Source organism: Zootoca vivipara, chromosome 15 (genome assembly GCF_965207765.1).
Source record: "Zootoca vivipara chromosome 15, rZooViv2.hap1.1, whole genome shotgun sequence".
NCBI classification, from domain to species: domain Eukaryota; kingdom Metazoa; phylum Chordata; class Lepidosauria; order Squamata; family Lacertidae; genus Zootoca; species Zootoca vivipara.
The window spans coordinates 13,825,606-13,846,919 of NC_142598.1; the positions used below are offsets into that span (position 1 = coordinate 13,825,606).

Here is a 21,314-nt window from a genome sequence, read left to right on the forward strand (position 1 = left end):
TATTTCCAGAATGTATTAATTTGGAAAGAAAACACTCGTTTCCCATCAAAGCCCTGAAGTGACCCCATGTCAAAAATAAAGACATTTGCACACACTGTATTAATGCTGCAAGGGACTTTTTGATGTGTTCTTATGACCAACAGGTGGTTGAAGGAGCGAGCCGCATTCCAGTGAGTGAGCCTGTCCCTGGCTATAATACTGGTGTTAGTCCTCTCACTGGTCAGAGCGGAAGCAGCTAATGGGCAGAAGGATTAGGAGAGGGAGGCTGGGGAAGATGAAACAGGTTTAAAAAGGCAACTGAAACCAGTTTAGGTTAGATTATTTTTCAAAACTATTGGGTTTTTGTTTAGTTTTTTAGAGTAAATGAAGGGATTTCACTCTGCTGAAATTCATCATTTACAACTTTTAAAAGGGACATAGGCCATTTTCACCTGTGATCTCTGCTGTAATTGATTTCAAATACTGCACACATATATCTTAATCAGGTATTTGTTCCTAAAAAGTGTTAGGAGAGGCATTAAATTTTGAATTAAAAGTAAACTGAAGGAAAATAGAAGATCAAAGAAGACTTAACCCTAATAACACAGGGACAGTAAATTTGAGAAAGTGCTTCCCCAAAAAGAGTTTAGCAAAGCCATATTTAAACTGAAAACTCAGAAAAATACCAAGATGGAGAATTTAAAGAGAATCAAGAATATTAAAAATACTGAACTGGAAAAGCCAAGAGAAAAAAGCCAAGATAAATGAAGGAATGTGAAGCGGAGGAACAAGTTTTATTTACCTATCAAACTAATTAGTCTTTGGATAAAAAGGAGCACATTAAAGGGTACATGGATATGAAGTCTTCTTAAAGTAGGGGAAAAATAGAAGGGTTTAGGCAGGGTTTTTTGTTACTGAAGCGAGAGATGTGCATGTGGGGGAGAAAAAGCAAAGAAGACAGGGAGAGGACAAAACTTTCCTTCTAATTTAATATGTTGACTCAGGTTGCCTAGGAAGGAGAGAAAGACCAGTAAGTTAAAAAAAACTTGCTGAAAAGGCGAAAGAAGCATTTGGAGGATGAATCTGTTGATGGCGACTGGAGAGTGACTGCTCAGGGACATGACAAGTCCAGGATCCTGTGGAAAAATGCTTTCTATGAGGGAAGTTACTGAGAGAGTGGAGTGGCCACAGTGGTGGATTAGGAACTGGGAGACTAGAGTTCAAATCCCCACACTGCCATGAAACTCTCTCTCTCTCTCAGCCTAACCTTCCTCACAGGGTTGTTGTGAGGATCAAATGAGAAAGCAGACTAGAACATCAACTCCACCAAGCCTCTCCAGCAGAACCTGCAAGATTACGAAAAGATATGGGTATTGGAGCTCAAAAGGTAACTATGGAACAGGCCAGGCAAAGTGATCCCTGATGCATAACATGGATCTCTGGTGGTAATAACCAAGGTTTTTGGGCTTTATTTGATTTTTGCCAAGCATCTTTTAGGAACAGCTATTTAGCACATAGCTCAGGCAACACAAACTGTTGACTTTATACAAACAAAAATATACAAACTTCTCACTTTGAAGCGACCATCACAGATGAAGAAAGGTAGCTGTCAAGTACTCTTGTATTTTTGGAGGCAATGACAGGTTCAGATACCTCACAAGTAAGCCCTAAACGCTACATCACAATGAGAGCAGCAATACAGTTGTATACATTATGCCTGAAGGACTCACTAGGTGAGTATCCCTTGCTTGGCTGGGAAGAAAATTTCTCTTGTGTTCCTTCTGCAACTCTTTGTGCTAAGACTCTTTCAGGTTGTGGTGACTGAGTTGTCAGAAGAGGTCCTATTATGCGTCACCACAATGAGGCTCACCTGCAGGTAGGAGAGCACTTCTTTTGTTCTAGCTTAGGCATCCCCAGACTTCGGCCCTCCAGATGTTTTGGACTACAATTCCCATCTTCCCCGACCACTGGTCCTGTTAGCTAGGGATCATGGGAGTTGTAGGCCAAAACATCTGGAGGGCCGCAGTTTGGGGATGCCTGTTCTAGCTCTTCTTTCCTTCAGGCTTCCCAGAGATAAAGGTAAAGGGACCCCTGACCATTAGGTCGAGTCACAAACGACTCTGGGGTTGCAGCGCTCATCTTGCTTTACTGGCCGAGGGAGCCAGCGTACAGCTTCCCAGAGTTAAGAGACTTTAAATTTTAAATTAAACGGAAACCAAAGGAAAATAGAAGATCTAAGCAAATTTATATGGGAGGGGGGGAAAGCTAGAATTCAATTTAGGTTACTTACTGACATTAAGGAAAGAGGGGGGTGGGGGTCCCAGATTTAAAGATCTATTACGCTGCGGCAGGCTTATGCTGGGTTAAGGACTGGATAAAATTGGAAAATAAAGAAATTTTGGATTTGGAAGGGTTTAGAAATTTAGCAAGCTGGCATTCATATTTATTAAATGAAAAGAAAGGAAACCTAAAAGAATTTTCAGATCACGTTTTTAAAAAAGCATTATTAAAGATTTGGACGGATTATAAACACCTGTTGGAACCGAAAACGCCTTGGTGGACATCACCTTTGGAGATGACGACCTTAAGTAGCAGAACTTATGATAAGAAATGGCTAACATATCAGGAATTATTAATAAAGGAAAATGGGAAACTAATTTGAAACCGTATCACGAAATCAAGGATAAGTGCTCGAGCTGGCTGCAATATCATCAGATGCAGAGTCTATTGAGTAAACATAGGGAAATTGGCTTCATAGATAACAAATCTAAATTACAGGAGATATTATTAGATAATGAAAGTAAATTATTAGCAAAATTATATAATCATTTGTTAGAGTGGGAGTTGAAGGACGAAGATGTGAAATGTACAATGATAAGATGGGCACAAGATCTAGGAAGACCGATATACAGAACGCAATGGGACAAATTGTGGAGGGAAGGCTTGAAATTTACAGCCTGTACAAATATAAAAGAGAACATGATGAAGATAATATATAGGTGGCATTTTACACCGGAAAATTTATAAAACCAATTCGAAAGAATGTTGGAAATGCAAAGAGAAATTAGGAAATTATTACCATTGCTGGTGGCAGTGTGATAAAATATATGTATTTTGGAATAATGTGTATGAAAAGTTAAAAAAGATTCTTAAGTTTACATTTGAAAAAAAACCCCAGAAATACTGCTATTAAGTATGGTGCCAGATAACTTCCCTAATGATAGAAAAAATATATTACTATATGCATGCGCAGCAGCTCGCCTTCTTATAGCAAAGAATTGGAAAGGAGAGAAAGTACCAACAATTGGCGAATGGCAAGAAAAATTAGTGGAATTCATGAACTTGGCAAAGATGACAGCAGCAATTAGAAATATCCCGATACAAAAAAGCAAGGCAGAATGGAAATATGTTGAAGAGTATTTAAAAAAAGAAAAGATAAATACAAATTTGGTGATATGCTTCGATTAAAATACATACAGGATGAACAACAAACGGATAGTAAATAGAGGAAAGGTCAATTGAGCAGATAATGTGGGGACAGAGATAAAGCAGGATATGGAGGAACAGACAAAGGGAAGTGATGTTCAAACAATAGGAAATGCTCTTTTTTATCTGTATTATATTTCTATGTCTATGTATGTGTTGTTTTTATCCGGTATGTATGTGTACACATATCTCATATGCGTATGCATGGATATGGGCATATGTATATATATATATATATATGTGCTATATTCCTTTTTTCTTTTTTTTCTTTTTCTTTTCCTTTTTTCTCTCTTTCTTTTCCCTTTTCCTTTCTGTCTCCTTTTTCTTTTCTCTCTCTTTCTCTTCTCTTTCTTCTACTTTATTGATCTGGAGTTGCTGTTCTGGTTTTTTTTTTTGCGTAATTCTGAGGTGTGATTTATGATTTATGATTTATGATTTTGTTTTGTAACTGATATATAATTTATGATTTATGATTTCTGTTTTGTAATTATAAAATACGAAATAAAGGCTTTTTAAAAATTAAAAAAAGGAAAATAGAAGATCAAAGAAGACTTAATCCTAATAACACAGGGACAGTAAATGGTAGACTGATGGTGGACCTTAAGAAAGTCCCTCCCCCCCCCAAAAAAAGTTTAGCCAAGCAAAATTTAAACTGCAAGCTCAAAAATAATAATAATACCAAGATGGAGATGTTAAAGAGAATCAAGAAATACTTAACTGGAAAAGCCAAGAGAAAATGAAGCTAAATGAAGGAATGTGAAGAGGGGGGGAATCAAGTTTTATTTACCTTTCAAACTAATTAGTCTTCCGATGAAAAGAAGGAGCACATGGATATGAAGTCTGTTTAAAGCCAATAGAAAATGAGTAGGGAAAATAGAAGGCATTTCTTTTAAAAGGCAACTAGAGAAGTCATGTCATGAAGAGAAAGTTGGGGTTTTTTGTTGCTGCAGCTAGAAATGTGCATGCATGCAGGCGGGGGGGGGGGGGGGAGAGAAGACAAGGAGAAGACAAAACCGTTCCTTCTAATTTCATGTTGGCTCAAGTTGCCTCGGAAGGAGACAAAGACCGGAAAGTTAAAAACTTGCTGAAAAGGCGAATAAAGCATTTGGAGGATGAACCTGCTGATGGCAACTGGAGAGTGACTGCTCAGGGACATGGCAAGTCCAGGATCCTGTGGAAAAATGCTTTCTCTGAGGGAAGTTCCTGAGAGAGTGGAGTGGCCAGAGTGGTGGATTAGGAACTGGGAGACTAGAATTTAAATCCTCACTCGGCCATGAAACGATCTTTCTCTCAGTCTAACCTACCTCACAGGGTTGTTGTGAGGATCAAATGAGGAAGCAGACTAGAATATCAACTCCACTTTCCAGCAGAACTTGCAAGATTACAAAAAGATATGGGAAATGGAGTTCAAAAGGTAACTATGGAACAAGCCAGACAAAATTATCCCTGATGTGTAACGCCTGATGCGATTACTCTGGTGGTTTTTGGATTTTATTTTATTTTTGCCAAGCATCTTCTAGGAACATCTATTTAGCACATAGCTCAGGCAACACAAAGCGTTGACTTTATACAAACAAAAATATACAAACTTCTCACTTTGAAGCGACCATCACAGATGAAGGAAGGTAGCTGTCAAGTACTCTTGTACCGTATTTTTAGAGGCGATGACAGGCTCAGATACCTCACATGTAAACATTAAACGCTACACCACAATGAGAGCAGCAATATAGTTGTATACGTTGTGCCTGAAGGACACCTAGGTGAGTATCCCTTGCTTGGCTGGGAATAAAATTTCTCTTGTGTTCCTTCTGCAACTCTTTGTGCTAAGACTTTTTCAGGTTGCAGTGACTGAGTTGTCAGAAGAGGCCCTATTCTGTCTCACCACAATGAGGCTCACCTGCTGGTGGGAGAACACTTCTTCTTTTGTTCCAACTCTTCTTTCCTTCAGGCTTCCCAGAGATAAGAGACATTAAATTTTAAATTAAAAGGAAACTGAAGGAAAATAGAAGATCAAAGAAGACTTAATCCTAATAACACAGGGACAGCAAATTGTAGACCGATGGTGGACCTTGAGAAAGTCACCCCCCCCCCCCCGAAAAAAAGTTTAGCCAAGCAAAATTTAAAGTGAAAACTCAGAAAAATACCAAGATGGAGATGTTAAAGAGAATCAAGTAAATTAAAAATACTTAACTGGAAAAGCCAAGAGAAAATTAAGCTAAATGAAGGAATGTGAAGGGGGGGAATCAAGGGGGGGGGAAATAAAGTTTTATTTACCATTCAAACTAATTACGGTAGTCTTCGGATGAAAAGTAGGAGCACATGGATATGAAGTCTGCTTAAAACAGAGGGAAAATGAGTAGGGAAAATAGAAGGCATTTCTTTTTAAAGGCAACTAGAGAAGTCATGTCATGAAGAGAAAGTTGGGTTTTTTTGTTGTTGAAGCTAGAAATGTGCAAAAAAATGTGCAAAAGAAAGAAGACAAGGAGAGGACAAAACCATTCCTTCTAATTTCAAGTTGGCTCAGGTTGCCTCAGAAGAAGACAAAGACGCGGCAAGATAAAACTTGCTGAAAAGGCGAATAAAGCATTTGGAGGATGAACCTGTTGATGGCAACTGGAGAGTGATTGCTCAGGGACATGGCAAGTCCAGGATCCTGTGGAAAAATGCTTTCTCTGAGGGAAGTTCCTGAGAGAGTGGAGTGGCCAGAGTGGTGGATTAGGAACTGGGAGACTAGAGTTCAAATCCCCACACTGCCATGAAACTCTCTCTCTCTCTCTCAGCCTAACCTTCCTCACAGGGTTGTTGTGAGGATCAAATGAGGAAACAGACTAGAACATCAACTCCACAAAGCCTTTCCAGCAGAACCAGCAAGATTACAGAAAGATATGGGAAATGGAGCTCAAAAGGTAACTATGGAACAGGCCAGGCAAAATGATCCCTGATACGTAACGTGGATCTCTGGTGGTAATAACCACGGTTTTTGGATTTTATTTTATCTTTGCCAAGCATCTTCTAGGAACAGCTATTTAGCACATAGCTCAGACAACACAAAACATTGACTTCATACAAACAAAAATTTACAAACTTCTCACTTTGAAGTGACCATTCCAGCTGAAGGAAGATGACAGGCTCAGATACCTCACAAGTAAACCTAAAATGCTACATCACAATGATAGCAGCAATATACAGTATGCCTGAAGTACACCTACAGTAGGTGAGTATCCCTTGCTTGGCTAGGAAGAAAATTTCTCGTGTTCCTTCTGCAACTCTTTGTGCTAAGACTCTTTCAGGTTGCGGTGACTGAGTTGTCAGAAGAGGCCCTATTCTGCGTCACCACAATGAGGCTCACCTGCAGGTAGGAGAACACTTCTTCTTTTGTTCGAGCTCCACTTTCCTTTAGGCAGGGCCGTCTTGAGCAGATCGCGCGCCCTGGTGCTGAGGGGCGGAGATCGCTCCGCCGCCCGCCCCGCCCTCGTAGGGCGCAATTGGTTTCCGCGCGGCTTCGCCGTGCGGCGCCCTCCTTGCCAGGCCGGCGCCCAGCTTACCAGCCCCACGCCATGGTGCACTGCGCCACCGGGGGTCTACGAAGAGCCGGCCCTGCCTTTAGGTTTCACAGAGTTCACTGTACCAGAAGTGAGAGTCACCTGCATTTGTCCTGTGCTGCTTTAGGTAAGTCCACATTCCACCACTCAGTGGTCTTTTTTAAAGGCAATGTTTTTTTGTATTGGTCTCTAATTTTCCCCATTTTCTTTTGTTCTCTTTACAGGTCTCCTCAAAGAGCTCTTCTTTACATCTTAAGGGTTTTTTTTTCCTGAGAGAACATTTGCAGAATGTTCTCTCAGGTTTTGCTTTTCCCCTTGTTGCATTGCTCAAAAAAAAGCAAAAGACACTGGCGGTCGGCGCTCCTGGTTCCCAGGAATGGGGTTCAAATCCCTACGGTGTCCTCGCTAACTTCCAATGCAACCATCATGCCCCTCTATTTTTCCCTATGTCCCTCACTTCCCAAAGTTTTAGCATGGAAGGTTTTTTGGTAGTGATTTCAGTGAATAAGCTTGGTTCTGAACCCTGCCAAGGCATCTAAGGACCTCTTCAAGCAACCTTTGCACTGTTCCTGCTGCTCTAAAGATGCTCCCCTGGTGCATCACCGGCGTCTGTCTTGATAGGCTGGATCATGTGGGTGCTTCCTATCCTAGCATCTCAGGTATGTATGTATGTATGTATGTATGTATGTATGTATGTATGTATGTCTGAATGTATTTTATTTCTATACCGCTTTACATTTTTAAGAAAAATCTCAAAGCGGTTTACATAATATTGAAACATCAATAAAACAATCTGAAGAAAGTCAAATATAGATTCAAAGCAACAGAACTAACAGAAGACTGAAATATTATCTTAAAGATTTCAAAATAAAACATTACAAAGCAGGTCAACCACAGAATGCATATTTAACACAAAGTTAACAACAAAAACACCCAAACATTAAACAAAAAACACACATTGCTAACTGAAGTCAAATATCAAACAGTATAATTAACAAGAGAATACAATATTATCATAAGCATGGCCCGGCTGTTTGGCAGGCACACAAATATGGGGCAAAAGAATCCAATTGTTAGGGTTTGTTGTCAGGCATAGCGATGTCCCTCTGGTTTCCTCAGGAACCACTTTAGTAGAGCTGGGTGAGCGTGGGTCCCACCCCCTGGGCCAGGTGGAAAGGGAGGGGCCTTCAGGACTCACAGCTGGGCGAAGTCCCTCTGGTCTCACTACATCCCTAGTACTTTTTTAAAGAGAGTCTAATTTCACATCTTCGTTTGTTTAGGAAACAACGCTTGGACTACTGCAACACGCTCTACGTGGGGCTACCTTTGAAAGTGACCCGGAAACTACAACTAATTCAGAATGTGGCAGCTAGCCTGGTGACTGGGAGCGGCCACCGAGATCACATAACACCGGTCTTGAAATGCCTACATTGGCTCCCGGTACGTTTCCGAGCACAATTCAACCGTTAAAGCCCTAAACGGCCTTGGCCCAGCGTGCCTGAAGGAGCATCTCCACCTCCATCATTCTACCTGGACACTGAGGGCCTTCTGGTGGTTCCCTCACTGCGAGAAGCAAAGTAACAGGGAACCAGGCAGAGGGCCTTCTCGGTAGTGGCTCACGTTCTGTGGAACACCCTCCCATCAGATGTCAAAGAAATAAATAACTATCCGACATTTAGAAGACATCTGAAGGCAGCCCTGTTTAGGGAAGTTTTTAATGTTTGATATAAGTAATTATTATTTATTATCACACAAAAATACAAAAAATGCAGCTTATTTAAATTATGTGGAAAATGGACAAGGTCTCTGACAGAGCAACTGGTACCACATGCACACATCAGCAGAACAAGCAGGGCAAAGAAAGGGTGGTCAGTGTCCTCCTTTGGAGACTTGTGTCCATTTGAAGGGCTATCAGAAGCAAGGGCGTACCCACCACGGGGCAAGTTAGGGCAGCTGCCCTACTCTAGAAGCAGGGCTGGTGGGCAGAGGCGGAGCACAGCCCGGCGTAGCGCGAGTTCGCCATTCCCGCCGCGCCGCGCCGCGCCGCACCCTCCCTCCAGCTCCCCGGCGCGCCCTCTGGCAAGGCCAAGCGCGGCGGGAAACCAGAGAGCGCGGCGGGCGGGAACGCTGAACTCGCGCTCCGCTGGGCTGGGCTCCGCCTCCGCCCACCAGCCCTGCTTCTAGGGAGGGGCGGAGGCGCGGAGGAGGCAGCCACAAGCTCGCGCTCCCCACGCGCCTCTGGAGCTTCGTGCTGGGCGGGGGAGCCTGGGGCCGCCTCCTTGAAAGAGCTGCGAGGCACGGAGGAGGCAGGCACAAGCTTGCGTTCCCTGTGCACCTCTGGAGCTTCGTGCCGGGCGCGGGAGCCTGGGGCCGCCTCCTTGAAAGAGCTGCGAGGCGTGGAGGCAGGCACAAGCTCGCGCTCCCCGTGCGCCTCTGGAGCTTCGTGCCGGGCGCGGGAGCCTGGGGCCGCCTCCGAGAAAGCGCTGGGAGGCGCAGAGGAGGCAGGCACAAGCTCACGCTCCCTGCGCCTCTGGAGCTTCGTGCTGGGCGCGGGATCCTGGGGCCGCCTCCTTGAAACAGCTTGGAGGCGCGGAGGAGGCAGCCACAAGCTTGCGCTTCCCGCACGCCTCTGGAGCTTCGTGCCGGGAGCGGGAGCCTGGGGCCGCCTCCTCGGAAGAACTGGGAGGCGCAGGCCACGTAGCCCCGCCCACATTCCCACTGTGGCCCCTCCCCTCCCGCCCCTTGCCCCCCCCTAATTTTGATCCTGGGTACGCCCCTGATCAGAAGGCTAGGATAAGGACAGGTGGCAGGATAAGGACAGGTGGCAGTTCCCTACATGATGTCCTCTATTTGAATGGCTATCCATTCCAAATCTGGTTTAAAAGTAAAGGAGGAAAGCAGAGGCCCTGAAACTGCCCATCAGCAGCCAGCACTTTGGCAAGACTGAGCACACACAGAGAGAGGGGGGGGGGGGTCCTGGTCTTCCCCACTACAGTGTGATGTATTGTAAAGGTAAAGGTAAAGGGACCCCTGACCATTAGGTCCAGTCGTGACCGACTCTGGGGTTGCGCGCTCATCTCGCATTATTGGCCGAGGGAGCCGACGTATAGCTTCCAGGTCATGTAGCCAGCATGACAAAGCCGCTTCTGGCAAACCAGAGCAGAACACGGAAATGCCGTTTACCTTCCCGCTGTAGCGGTTCCTATTTATCTACCTTGCATTTTGATATGCTTTCGAACTGCTAGGTTGGCAGGAGCTGGGACCAAGCAACGGGAGCTCACCCCGTCACAGGGATTCGAACCGCCGACCTTCTGATCAGCAAGCCCTAGGCTCAGTGGTTTAACCACAGCGCCACCTGGGTCCCTTGTGATGTATTGTATGTATTCCTCTATAAAAAGCATAGGGTGATATCTAACATTAGTCATACTCAACAGTAAAATAATGCATCCAGCTAATTCATACTCGGACTCACCGAAACCAATGGGTCTACTCTGTATGACTCAGTAGGGTAGCAATCATTTTTAAATGTGCATCTATATAGAGCATTTGCAAATTAGTCTACTCTTTCTTTTTTTAAAAAAAAGCCATGTGTCAGTGCCCACTATAAGCAAAGAGGCTAATTTCTGCAATTCGGAGAATCTAGGGAAGCAGTTGTAGTAAGTGCTATTCTTCAGTCTGTGTCAGAGACTGGCTGGACGATGAGGAGTGGGGGGGGGCACCAGGCGGGGAACCCCCAAGGGAGATTGCATAGGAAGAAGGCTCAGAGCCTGGGGATTGGGGGGGCAGTGGGGGGGGCAGAGGGAGAAAATTGGGAGGAGGAACTGGATGCTGAAGGAATAATAATAATAATAATAATAATAATAATATTATACCCTGCCCATCTGGCTGGGTTTCCTAAAGTTTAGTGAGAAGAACCTGCGGAAGGGAGAAGTTCAGACTCCAAGGCTGAAGCAGAGGAAGGGCGTAAAGAGACTGCTGAGGAATCCAGAGAGTCTCCCTCTCCTGGTGCGACAAGCTCCCCTCCAGCCTTGTCTCCAAGAACGCACAGAATAATGAGGAGAGTGGAACAGAGGCCAAAAATGTTCAGATGCTGTTTGAAACTGCTTGGGAGAAGAGGAGCCTTAGAAGGAAGGAACTGTCAGTCCTCGTGACAACTGCTCCGCTGGGGCAAGACCTACTGGGAAGTGTTGCTGAATTGTATGTTCATTTCCTTGAATAAAATGTTGACTGAGCACTGACAACTGGCTTTGCTTCTTCATACTGACCTGCATCTGACTCCAGCCCTGGCAGCCTGGCCCTTTGTTTTTTCCCCTGATCATGAGTGCAGTTTGACCCTAGCTCTGCTTAGAAGGAAGTCCCAGTGATCTGTAGGGTTACCAGACTCAATAGAGGATAGGACTTCTGTGCCTTTAATTGCCCTGCTCTCTTTTGAGTCTGGAAACCTTAAAGGGAAACTAGCAGATCCTTGCTCCTACCCTTTGTTTGTGCTAAACAAAGGGTCTGCTAGTTTCTCTATAAGGTTTCCAGACTCAAAAGAAAGCAGGGCAATTAAAGGCACAGAAGTCCTGTCCTCTATCTATTGAGTCTGGCAACCCTAGTGATCTGGCCAGTGTGCTTTGGGGGTACAGCTATAACACAGTGGTGGAGTGCATGTGTTATATGGAGGAGGTCATAGATCTGGCATTTCCAGATAAGGCTGCTTGGGAAAATCCTTAGGGAGACACTGTTAGTCATTGATACAAAGCCAAATGGGAGCACTGGCCTAATTCAGTTATAAGGCAGCTTTCTTTTTTCCTATGTTTAGGGTTGCAGCCATGAAGCTCAACCACAAATGAATTTGGTGGGGCTTCCTCCCAAGGAAGCATACACAAGATGGCAGCTTTAGGCTTGAAGTCTAGGATAACCACAATGGCTTAATTCATAGAATCATATAATTGCACAGTTGGAAGGGGCCCGGGGGTCATCTAGTCCAACCCCCTGCGATGCAGGAATCTCAACTAAAACATCCATGACAGGTGGCCATCCAACATCTGCTTCAAAATCTCCAAGGAAGAAGACTCCACACCACCCTCCAAAAGAGTCTGTTCCACTGCCCAACAGCTCTTACTGTCAGAAAGTTCTTCCTTATACTTAGTCAGAAAGGCCTCTATAGGCACATACATGCATTGTTGGCAACTGATGCCACACAGCATGGCATTACCCTGGTCCTCTAAGTAAGTTGATTTGAGAACAACAAAAAACAAGACATACAAACATGCTTGCTCCTGGCTTATTTTTACTAACTGCAGTCAATCCAGAAATCTCGAGTGTGGATGTCACAGGAAACTGTGGTTAAGTTTACCCATTTGCTGCACATGCAAACAAAAAAAAATTACACATAACACGTCATGCAAACATCTCAAGCAAAACCTTTTCATTGCAGTCACGTTATATGTAGTTAGGATACCAAGCTAGACAAGTCAAGTGTGGTCTTATCTGGAATAGATAAACCTTTCCTGCAATTTAAGGGGCGTTTTGTAGGGTGGGTTTTTATTTTATTTTGCTTAAAATGAGAATCCAAGCAAACTTCAGTTCAACTCCCAAAATTTAATAGCGGACTACACTACAGGGCGCTTGTACGCCACTCTGTCAGTCCAACTGCCAACCTGCAATGTATCAACAGCGGGCAAGTAGCTGTGTTGACTTGTTCTGTACCGTACTTGTTTAGCCGCACATTCCAGAGCCACAATAGGATAACAACACCGGATCCCATTACTTGGTCACTGTCGACCCCGCCCTTCACCTAGTTTGCAACATTAACCGCCGGCAACACACTGCAAGGTTTTGTAAGCCGCGCACGCACCCCTTGGCTGCATTTGTTTTTTAACTAGCCGGACCGTTTAACAATAAATGCAATAAATAATCGACACCAATCGAGGTCTGGGTTGGGCGGAGCATCTCCGGGAATGCGTGGAGGGAACTCCAGTCCTTGCAATGCAAAGCCCGGTCACATTTTGAAACGAAATCTGATTCCTGGCTTTCTTCGCGGATTTCTCTGCGTGTGTCTCTCGCGCCTACTGCAGGATCTTTTGGGTTGGAAAAAGAAAATGGCTTCTGCAGTGCTGAACCTGAGAAATCCTCTCTCCCATCCTGCGCTGCGTCACCCTCCCCCTTTCCTCCTTTCTAAGCCTCCCTCTCTCCGCCTGCCCAGCTGCATCATTTGACCAGCTGACAGAGAGGCAACCAGTTACGAAGGTCGCCTTTGCGCACCGAAGTTTCGTTTTTACGCGGAAGGCGCTGCTGCTGCTGCTTCCCCAAGGATGAAGGTGTGCGGAGGGACCAGCGAGGCCAAGGCAGCCACTGCGGAGACGCAGCAAATCGCCCAGGAAGTAAGGAAAGGGTCCTCCTTGCAGTTTTACGCAGCTGGAGAAATCTCTGGAGGTGGACTAGTGGCTGGCTGGGTGGATGGGTAGGTGGGGAAGATAAAAGCGCAGCCTGGAGAGAGTTTCTCCTTTCTCCTCCTCCAGTGGCGCTTGCTCATCGGCTTCCCAACATCTGGAATGAAAGGCGAGACACTCCGTTCTCAGCTTCCTCCCTTGACACACGGCCTCATGAGGACTAGCCACACCCTTCGCCCACATAAGTTCTGTAGTCGTCGCCATGTTAGTCCGGGTGCCAAAGAGAGGTCAACCTGGAAATGTTGATGTGTGCAGAACAACGTACAGTATTTGTTGTTTTCATACCTGTTTTATTGATGCTCAGGTGCCTTTCATGTCACTCCAAGGTTTATTCTAATGCTAGGCGCATTTTGCGCAATTTCCCCAAAACGAAAAGTTGTGCATTGTGAAGTAAGTTTTTGTGCACTTGGGCATATGGGGTTTAATTAAGGGGCTGGATAGATTTTAGAAAAGAGATGGATGAGAAAAGGGAGGAAGCACTTCGGAGAGGTGCATTGGTTTTTTAAAAGTACCTAAACCAGCCCCTCCCCCCAATTTTCGGGGACTACTGCTTTAACCTATGGAGTCTTCCTTATCCAAAGCAAAAGACGGTGTTGAAATTGGTTACTTATTTGTCCTTCCCAGGACATTTGAAGTGGAATTAAGTAAGTAGCCTCAGTAAGGATAGGACTATATGAACCTGCATCCCAAAATAAGTTTGGGCTCCCCCAAATGATAGATCAACAGGAGAGCATTCACCACAATATGCGTAACTTTTTTAAAAATGGGGTTTTTAATTAACATAAAAAATACAAACAAAACATGATCAAAGTTACAAAATACAGGAGCAGCACAGAGGTTGTGTTTTCCAAATAAGCAGAGAGCAAACAATGTAGAAAAAATAAAAACAGCAAAACGCATAATCAAAGCCAAATTTCATGATTTGGGGAGGCAGGGCAGTGTTTTGTATATGCAAATTTGATAAATAAGAAATGAATTCCCACCAAAAGGTGCAGAAATGCTTTGGGTCTTCCTTTCCCTTAGAAAAAAGCGTCCAAATAAGAAGTTAGTTTCTTAGATTGGAAACTTGCCGTTTGATCACCCCACATTAAAAATAGCAAGGAGGGCGTTTTCCATGAGTCAGCCTTGCACAGCATTTGACTCAGTGCTTCGTTGTGGTTGAAGTGTACCAATCTCAAAGTGAACTTTCCCCAAGTAATGGAGATATATAGCAATGGGGTAGCTCAAGGCTTATTTCAGGGGCACAGGAGGATTTCTGGTTCCTTACTGGGGGCTGCTCATTCAGCTCTGTTTTGAACCAGCATCACCCTCATCAACAAAAGAAAATAAGAATTTGTGCATTTTAAACCGTTCTTTTAGATCCTGTGACCCACCCCCCTGGAATTGCTCAGTAACTTTGGAACTGTGATGTTTCAGCATGTTCCTCTTTCACTTCCTCTATCCCTCCCTGTAGTTGCGTATTTTCCATTCTCAGTTACTTGGAACTATCTGGGACATTTCATCCGGAGGCCACTCATAACTATGATCCACAGGGCTCAGCTTTTCTGCTAGGTCTTCTGCTGGTCTAGAGCAGTTGCCCAGTCTCATTGACGAATGAACAGCAGAGGATGCACTGTGTGATGTCTGCATGGTTTATATTTCTTGAGTAATGCAGATATTCTGCTTCTGGTGCCTAATCTCATAATTTAAGATTTTAATATAATGTGGAACCTGACTCAGGAATTAAACTGTTTCCTCTGACCCTAATTCCTGCTCTCGTGTGTTCTTTCTCGCTCATATAATCTCTGCACAAGGGCTGGGAGATGCAGTTGGCCACTTCTTATTTGCCTTGCTTCTGCACCTTCATCTGACGTGGAAGAAAATGAGCAAGCAAAGCTCTTCATACCACTTCATTCGTATGTGGAACGCCCTCCCACCAGATGTCAAAGAGAAAAACTACAGCCATACCTCAGGATACGTCTGCTGCGGGTTGCATCTTTTCAGGTTACGGACGTGCCGAACCCGAAAGTCCCGGAACGGGTTACTTCCGTGTTTGGCGTGTCCGTGACCTGCGCGCATGCGCAGAAGTGCCGCATTGCGTCACACACGTGCGCAGATGCGGAACTTCATGTTGCAGCCTTTTCATGTTGCGAACGGGCCGCCGGAACGGATCCCGTTCGCAACCTGAGGTACCGCTGTACCAGACTTTTTAGAAGACATCTGAAGGCAGCCCTGTTTAGGGAAGCTTTTAATGTTTGATAGATTGTTGTATTTTAATATTCTGTTGGAAGTTGTTGTTGTCAGCAGAATAGCTGCATGTCTGATTGCTCATTCCTGTCTATGACAACTTGTTTTCTAATCCCCTTTGCTGAGGTTATCAGGCTCTCAGTTTTGCCTGCTCTGTACTTCATTCACATTTGTTGCACGTCATCTTACGATCTGGTGTGTATGAACTGCCTTTTTCAAAAAGTACTCTGTGTGAAGTCAGGTTGTGCCATATGAAAGCTCTGCCTCTGTCAAGAGAGGACTGCCTGTGCATGGACAGTGCTGGACAGGGACTAATGAGGTCTGAAATGGTTCCCAATTTGGCCCTCAAATTGCTCCCCACAAACAATCGTGTGCGGCAAGTATGGAGGTGGAGCTCCCGATTGTTCCTTTGCAAGCGGGACTCCCTGTTGGTGCTGATCAGCTGATAGATGTTGACAGGACCCCCCACTGGGGTTGGCTTTGCTAGGGAGCAGTGTTAGAAACTGAGATATGAAAGCTAGGAGCTAAATGGCACCTTAAACCTAAGTTATGGGCGCAACAACAGAATGTCTAGGCACATTTTTTAAATAACAAGAATACAAAGCTGAAAATGAATGAACTGTGGCTAAAATATTATGTGTGTTGTTCACATGGTCTACTATTGGGACGTGTAAATTGTGTGATTTACACACGATCTACCTGTTTGACATCTGCTGCCCAACCCCCCTAATATTTTTAAGAGGGTCTCTTCCCCACTCTTCAAAGAGTAGCTAGAAGCGGGGAGGCAGAAAAAGGTCCTCCTTTCCTTCCACTCTGTAATTTTAATCTGAAATCTTAGGTGCAGTACTGCACCCAGAGCTCAGAAACTGCTCGTGCTGATTAAATTCCCCGTCGCAAAATGCGCCTTGAACAATGGGAGTTTCAAAAACTGCTAGGGAGTTTCCTAATGCTGGGTGGGTGGTGATGGGGTTTGCTGTATTTCAGCTAGGATTCTATTTTCCACATTATATTATAGGACATCTAAAGCTGGGGGGGCAGTTTCCATGGGGATACTGTCTTGAGCAGTACCCCCATGGGGAACAGAACCTTCCCAGCTCTCGGTTCTTCTTTCACCTCCAGGCACAAATGGCAGAGATTTTGCAGGCTTCACAGTATTTTCAACAGCAAACAAAATCTAATTCCTCCTCCCCACCCCCACACCTTTTTCTGTTCCCAAAGGTGAAAGGACGAGTGGAAGAGAAAGAAGGAAGAAGTTTTGAAGTCTTTGACGCAGTTGAGTTTAAGACGCAGATAGTTGCTGGAATAAACTACTTCATCAAGGTACCGTATATGCCTGCTGTTTTTGTTGTTGTAGAGCACACATTCGCTCTTGTGGCTAGCGAGTCAAATGCAGTATACCTGCCAATCTCCATTATATCAAAAAGAGAGAGCAACACGTGACCATATGCGATCATGCAATATCAACTCTTAAAGAACTCTTTATAATATAAATAGGGCAGAAAAATGAATATATAAAATGTAAACAACTCATGAAGATACTCTTCAACATATAAATAATAAAGCAGGATTCAATAGAGTCTCTGAAAGTTTCTGCTGGTCATAAATCAAGATATAATTGCAAAAAGTCAGTCGTCGAAAATTAAGTAGAGAGATGAATAATATAGCGTTCCAACAATGCTGAAGTGGTTGATACACTTTCAAGATGTACAGTGTTTCCAGATATTTTCCACTGTTTCGTAATTACTTCTTCAGCACAGTAATGGGTAGTAGAAATATTTCCATGGACTGCAAAAAAATGAATGAAACAATATACCTAGTATATGTACTAAACAAAAGAAGCTGGGATACAAAATAATGCAATGCAAATACAAAAATAAACTGGACACATACCCCATCTATCATGAGAATAAATGCATACTTAGGAACAGTGCTCATAATTCAGTGTAGTCACTGCTAAAACACTGGAAGCTAACGAAAAGCTATAAAGCTGTCTCCAGGTGGTGCTGTGGGTTAAACCACTGAGCCTAGGGCTTGCTGATCAGAAGGTCGGCGGTTCGAATCCCTGTGACGGGGTGAGCTCCCGTTGCTTGGTCCCAGCTCCTGCCAACCTAGCAGTTCGAAAGCACGTCAAACTGCAAGTAGATAAATAGGAACCGCTACAGCGTTTCCATGTGCTGCTCTGGTTTGCCAGAAGTGGTTTTGTCATGCTGGCCACATGATCTGGAAGCTGTACGCTGGCTCCCTCAGCCAATAATGCGAGATGAGCGCGCAACCCCAGAGTCGGTCACGACTGGACCTAATGGTCAGGGGTCCCTTTACCTTTACCTTTAGGTGGTGCTAGTAACAGCAAAATGAAATAAAATTTAAAGGTACAGAGCTGGGAAACGCCCAAAGCTGAGGTGTCAGATAAAGCAATTCAAATCCATTTCAGAATTTTGCCCCCCTGGATATATGGTTTTAAACATAAAAATGAAACGGGACTCTTGCTGTCGTAACTGTTTCTCATAATCTTTTCTAATGCTGATGGGCTTCTGATTCGCCCACAGTACCGTAAATAACAAGTCTGTATCTGAATGGTTATGAGAGAGAAAATGTTCTACAAGGGGTGCCTCCCTGTTGGCTGGGTGTCAGGTACTGGGCAGAGGAGGAATGGTGGAGACCGCCTCCCCAGCATGACCCTTCCAGAGAAGAAGTTCGGAATTACAACGGTGGTTTGCAGGAATTCGCAGCTCAGAGGCAGATGAGGAGAAAAGTTGGGAAATCGTGGGAGAGCCCAAAACAACACCCGGCTGACCCGTTGCCATTGGAAAGCATTCCAGACCCTCCATCTCCCAGAACCCGGGGAGCCTTAAAAGTAGGAGAGCAAAGAGCTCGAAGACAGAGGACATGTAGCAGCACCTGTAGAAGTGATGAATGAGGAAGTGGGAGAGAAGGGGGTGGAGATTCACTCGGGGCAACAACATTATCCAAGAGGCTGGGTTTTATAGCCTCTCTTTGTAAAGACTGAAATAAAAAAAGGACGGTAATAAACTTTTCCTTGTCTTTATACTTTCCTGGGCAACCAGCCAGGAGCCACTGAGAGCTTGTAAGTAGTAATTTCAGACTGTAGGTGGGGCCCACATGATTTCATGTTTCCGCACATGTAAGGGTATTAAGGGGCTGGAATTCTTCTCTTGCCTTCTCCCCAGCATACTGCTTTTAAATTACTTTGGCTGGTGGTACTAGCGTGAAAGAGAGTTCAGTCATTTGATTCCTCTCCCCACCCCACTGTCTGAACTGTTACATCTGCTACAGAAATTTATTGCTTCAATGAGAATTAGGCCCCATTTACCAAATCTTGGTTTTCATTCTATCAATAACAGCAGTAATGCATCTGTGCTGATATTGCAGTTTGCACTCGTCAAGCAATCATTTACGCTGGTGCAGCTGAAGCCTCAGAGAAGTGAGGGATTGGATGATTTCCCTGAGAAATGTTAGGGAGAGGTATCATTTAGGACTGAGTACGCTAAAGAGGAGCTCCTGGAATTTGTTTGGCGTCACAAAGATATGAAAAGCAATCCTTCCATAGGAAAGAAGCTGGAGTCCTCCCCCCCCCCCTTCCCAACTACAGTGGTACCTTGGTTCTCAAACTTAACCCATTCGCGAAGTTCGTTCCAAAACCAAAACCAAGGTGCACTTTCCCATAGAAAGGAATGCAAAATGGATTAGTCCATTCCAGACTTTTAAAAACAACCCCTCAAACAGCAATTTAATATGAATTTTACTATCTAACGAGACCATTGATCCATAAAATGAAAGCAGTAATCTATGTACTGTACTATAAAATAAAGAAGACAGCATTGTAGATGATAAAAATTAGAATTAATTGTTTTTCTTACCTCACTGATGATAGTCATTGTTTGTATGGAGGGCTTTCATTCATTTCCGCAGTCACACAATCAATCAGTAGCTGAACTGGGTTCCACACAGTCACAAAAACAAATTAACCGAAAAAGCCTCCAAAACAAAAACGCAAAATAAATAGCAAAAACAAAAGCGCCAAACTTAATCCGTTCCGGAAGTCCATTTGACTTCCGAAATGTTCGAAAACCAAGGCACAGCTTCTGTTGGTGCAGGCACCCCAGAAACAATAGCCAACAGCTGCATCGGATGTTTGGCTTCCCAAAAAAAAATCAAAAACCGGAACACTTATTTCCGGGTTTTCAGCATTTGGGAACCAAGGCGTTTGAGAACCAAGGTACCACTGTACAACTATAATGAAGCAAGACGAGCGCTGATGCCTAAGCTGTATAGGATGACATTTCCTCACATGCCTTCACTTCACACAATTTACAGGCCCCCTTTTCTTTCTTTCCAGGTCCACATTGGCAATGACGAGTTCCTTCACCTGAGAGTGTACAAGCGCCTCCCTCATGAAAACAAGCCACTGGAGCTCACCAGTTACCAAAGCAAGAAAGCAAAGCACGATGAACTGGCTTACTTCTAAGCGGTTCTGCATAAGCCTTTCTCCCTCTACGGTTTTTTTTACTAAGTTGAAAACCGGTGTTTATTTTGCCAAATCCAAATGATCTTTCTTTCTTTCTTAAAAAAATAGTATGGTGCTTTAAAATTGTAGTAATGTAGCCATGCTTTGATCATATTAATTTCTGTGGCATACAAGTATTTATGTGTTACTTGTGTGTAAACCGTAAGCGCATAGATCAAGGACTGGGACTGTGCTTTTTACCTTACGCTATCACCTCCCTCCCACACACACACACATGTGTATAGCAACATGTTGTATGAGCAGAAAGCCTCATTCATGACACTTGACTAATCAGGTGTCCCAGTTGTGGAGACCCCCTGCTCATGAGCAGAAGCGCACATATTATTGGGCTTTCTGCTCACACAACCATGGCCATGTGGTTACTAAAAAGAAAAAAAGAAGGGAAGAAAGAAATTGAGTGGGGCTAAAACCAGGTCCCAATCCTCTCTCTGTACGCTTATGCCTGACATGTGAGTAATGCCTGAATAGGACTACATAGTCATTATGTACACAAGAATTAATCTGATGTGCATTTATTTTTGTATACCACTACTTTGGATCCTTCTCAATAAATGAAGTTGCTTGCTTAAAAAATGTTACTTTACTGCTGTTCCTGATTGAAACAGGACTTTTTGATTATGTGTGTGTGTGTAAGAGGAAGTTTTGTACAGTCATATCTCATGTTACGTCCGCTGCGGGTTACGTCTTTTCAGGTTACGGACACGCCGAACCCGGAGGTCCCGGAACGAGTTACTTCTGGGTTCGGCACATGTGCATGACGCAGCGCTTCAGGATGCAGCCTTTCATGTTGCGAACGGGCCTCCAAAACGGATCCCGTTCGCAACCAGAGGTACCACTGTACCTCATTTCAGCAATGAGGTATATTATGCAGGATTTAGAGCACACCTGGACAAATCCTTGGGGAGAGCTAAATATGCAGTCTGTTGGATGGAGGTGGAAGAAGATAGTAGTAAAATAATAATAATAATAATAATAATAATAATAATAATAATAATAATATATTATTTATACCTGGCCTATCTGGGCGGCTCCCAACATAATTAATAATAAAAATTAAAAGCGAGAAAACATCAGACATTAAAAACTTCCCTAAACAGA

The 21,314-nt window shown here is 44.1% G+C and overlaps 1 protein-coding gene across 1 annotated transcript; it reads left to right on the forward strand.

The window, feature by feature from the left end:
- The first annotated feature begins 13,219 nt into the window (after positions 1–13,219).
- Positions 13,220–20,789, forward strand: LOC118075388 (cystatin-B). Its single transcript, XM_035097335.3, has 3 exons — positions 13,220–13,375; positions 16,889–16,990; positions 20,028–20,789. The coding sequence occupies exons 1-3, from the start codon at positions 13,307–13,309 to the stop codon at positions 20,154–20,156; spliced, it is 300 nt and encodes a 99-aa protein (XP_034953226.1). The 5' UTR covers positions 13,220–13,306; the 3' UTR covers positions 20,157–20,789.
- The last annotated feature ends 525 nt before the right edge of the window (positions 20,790–21,314 follow it).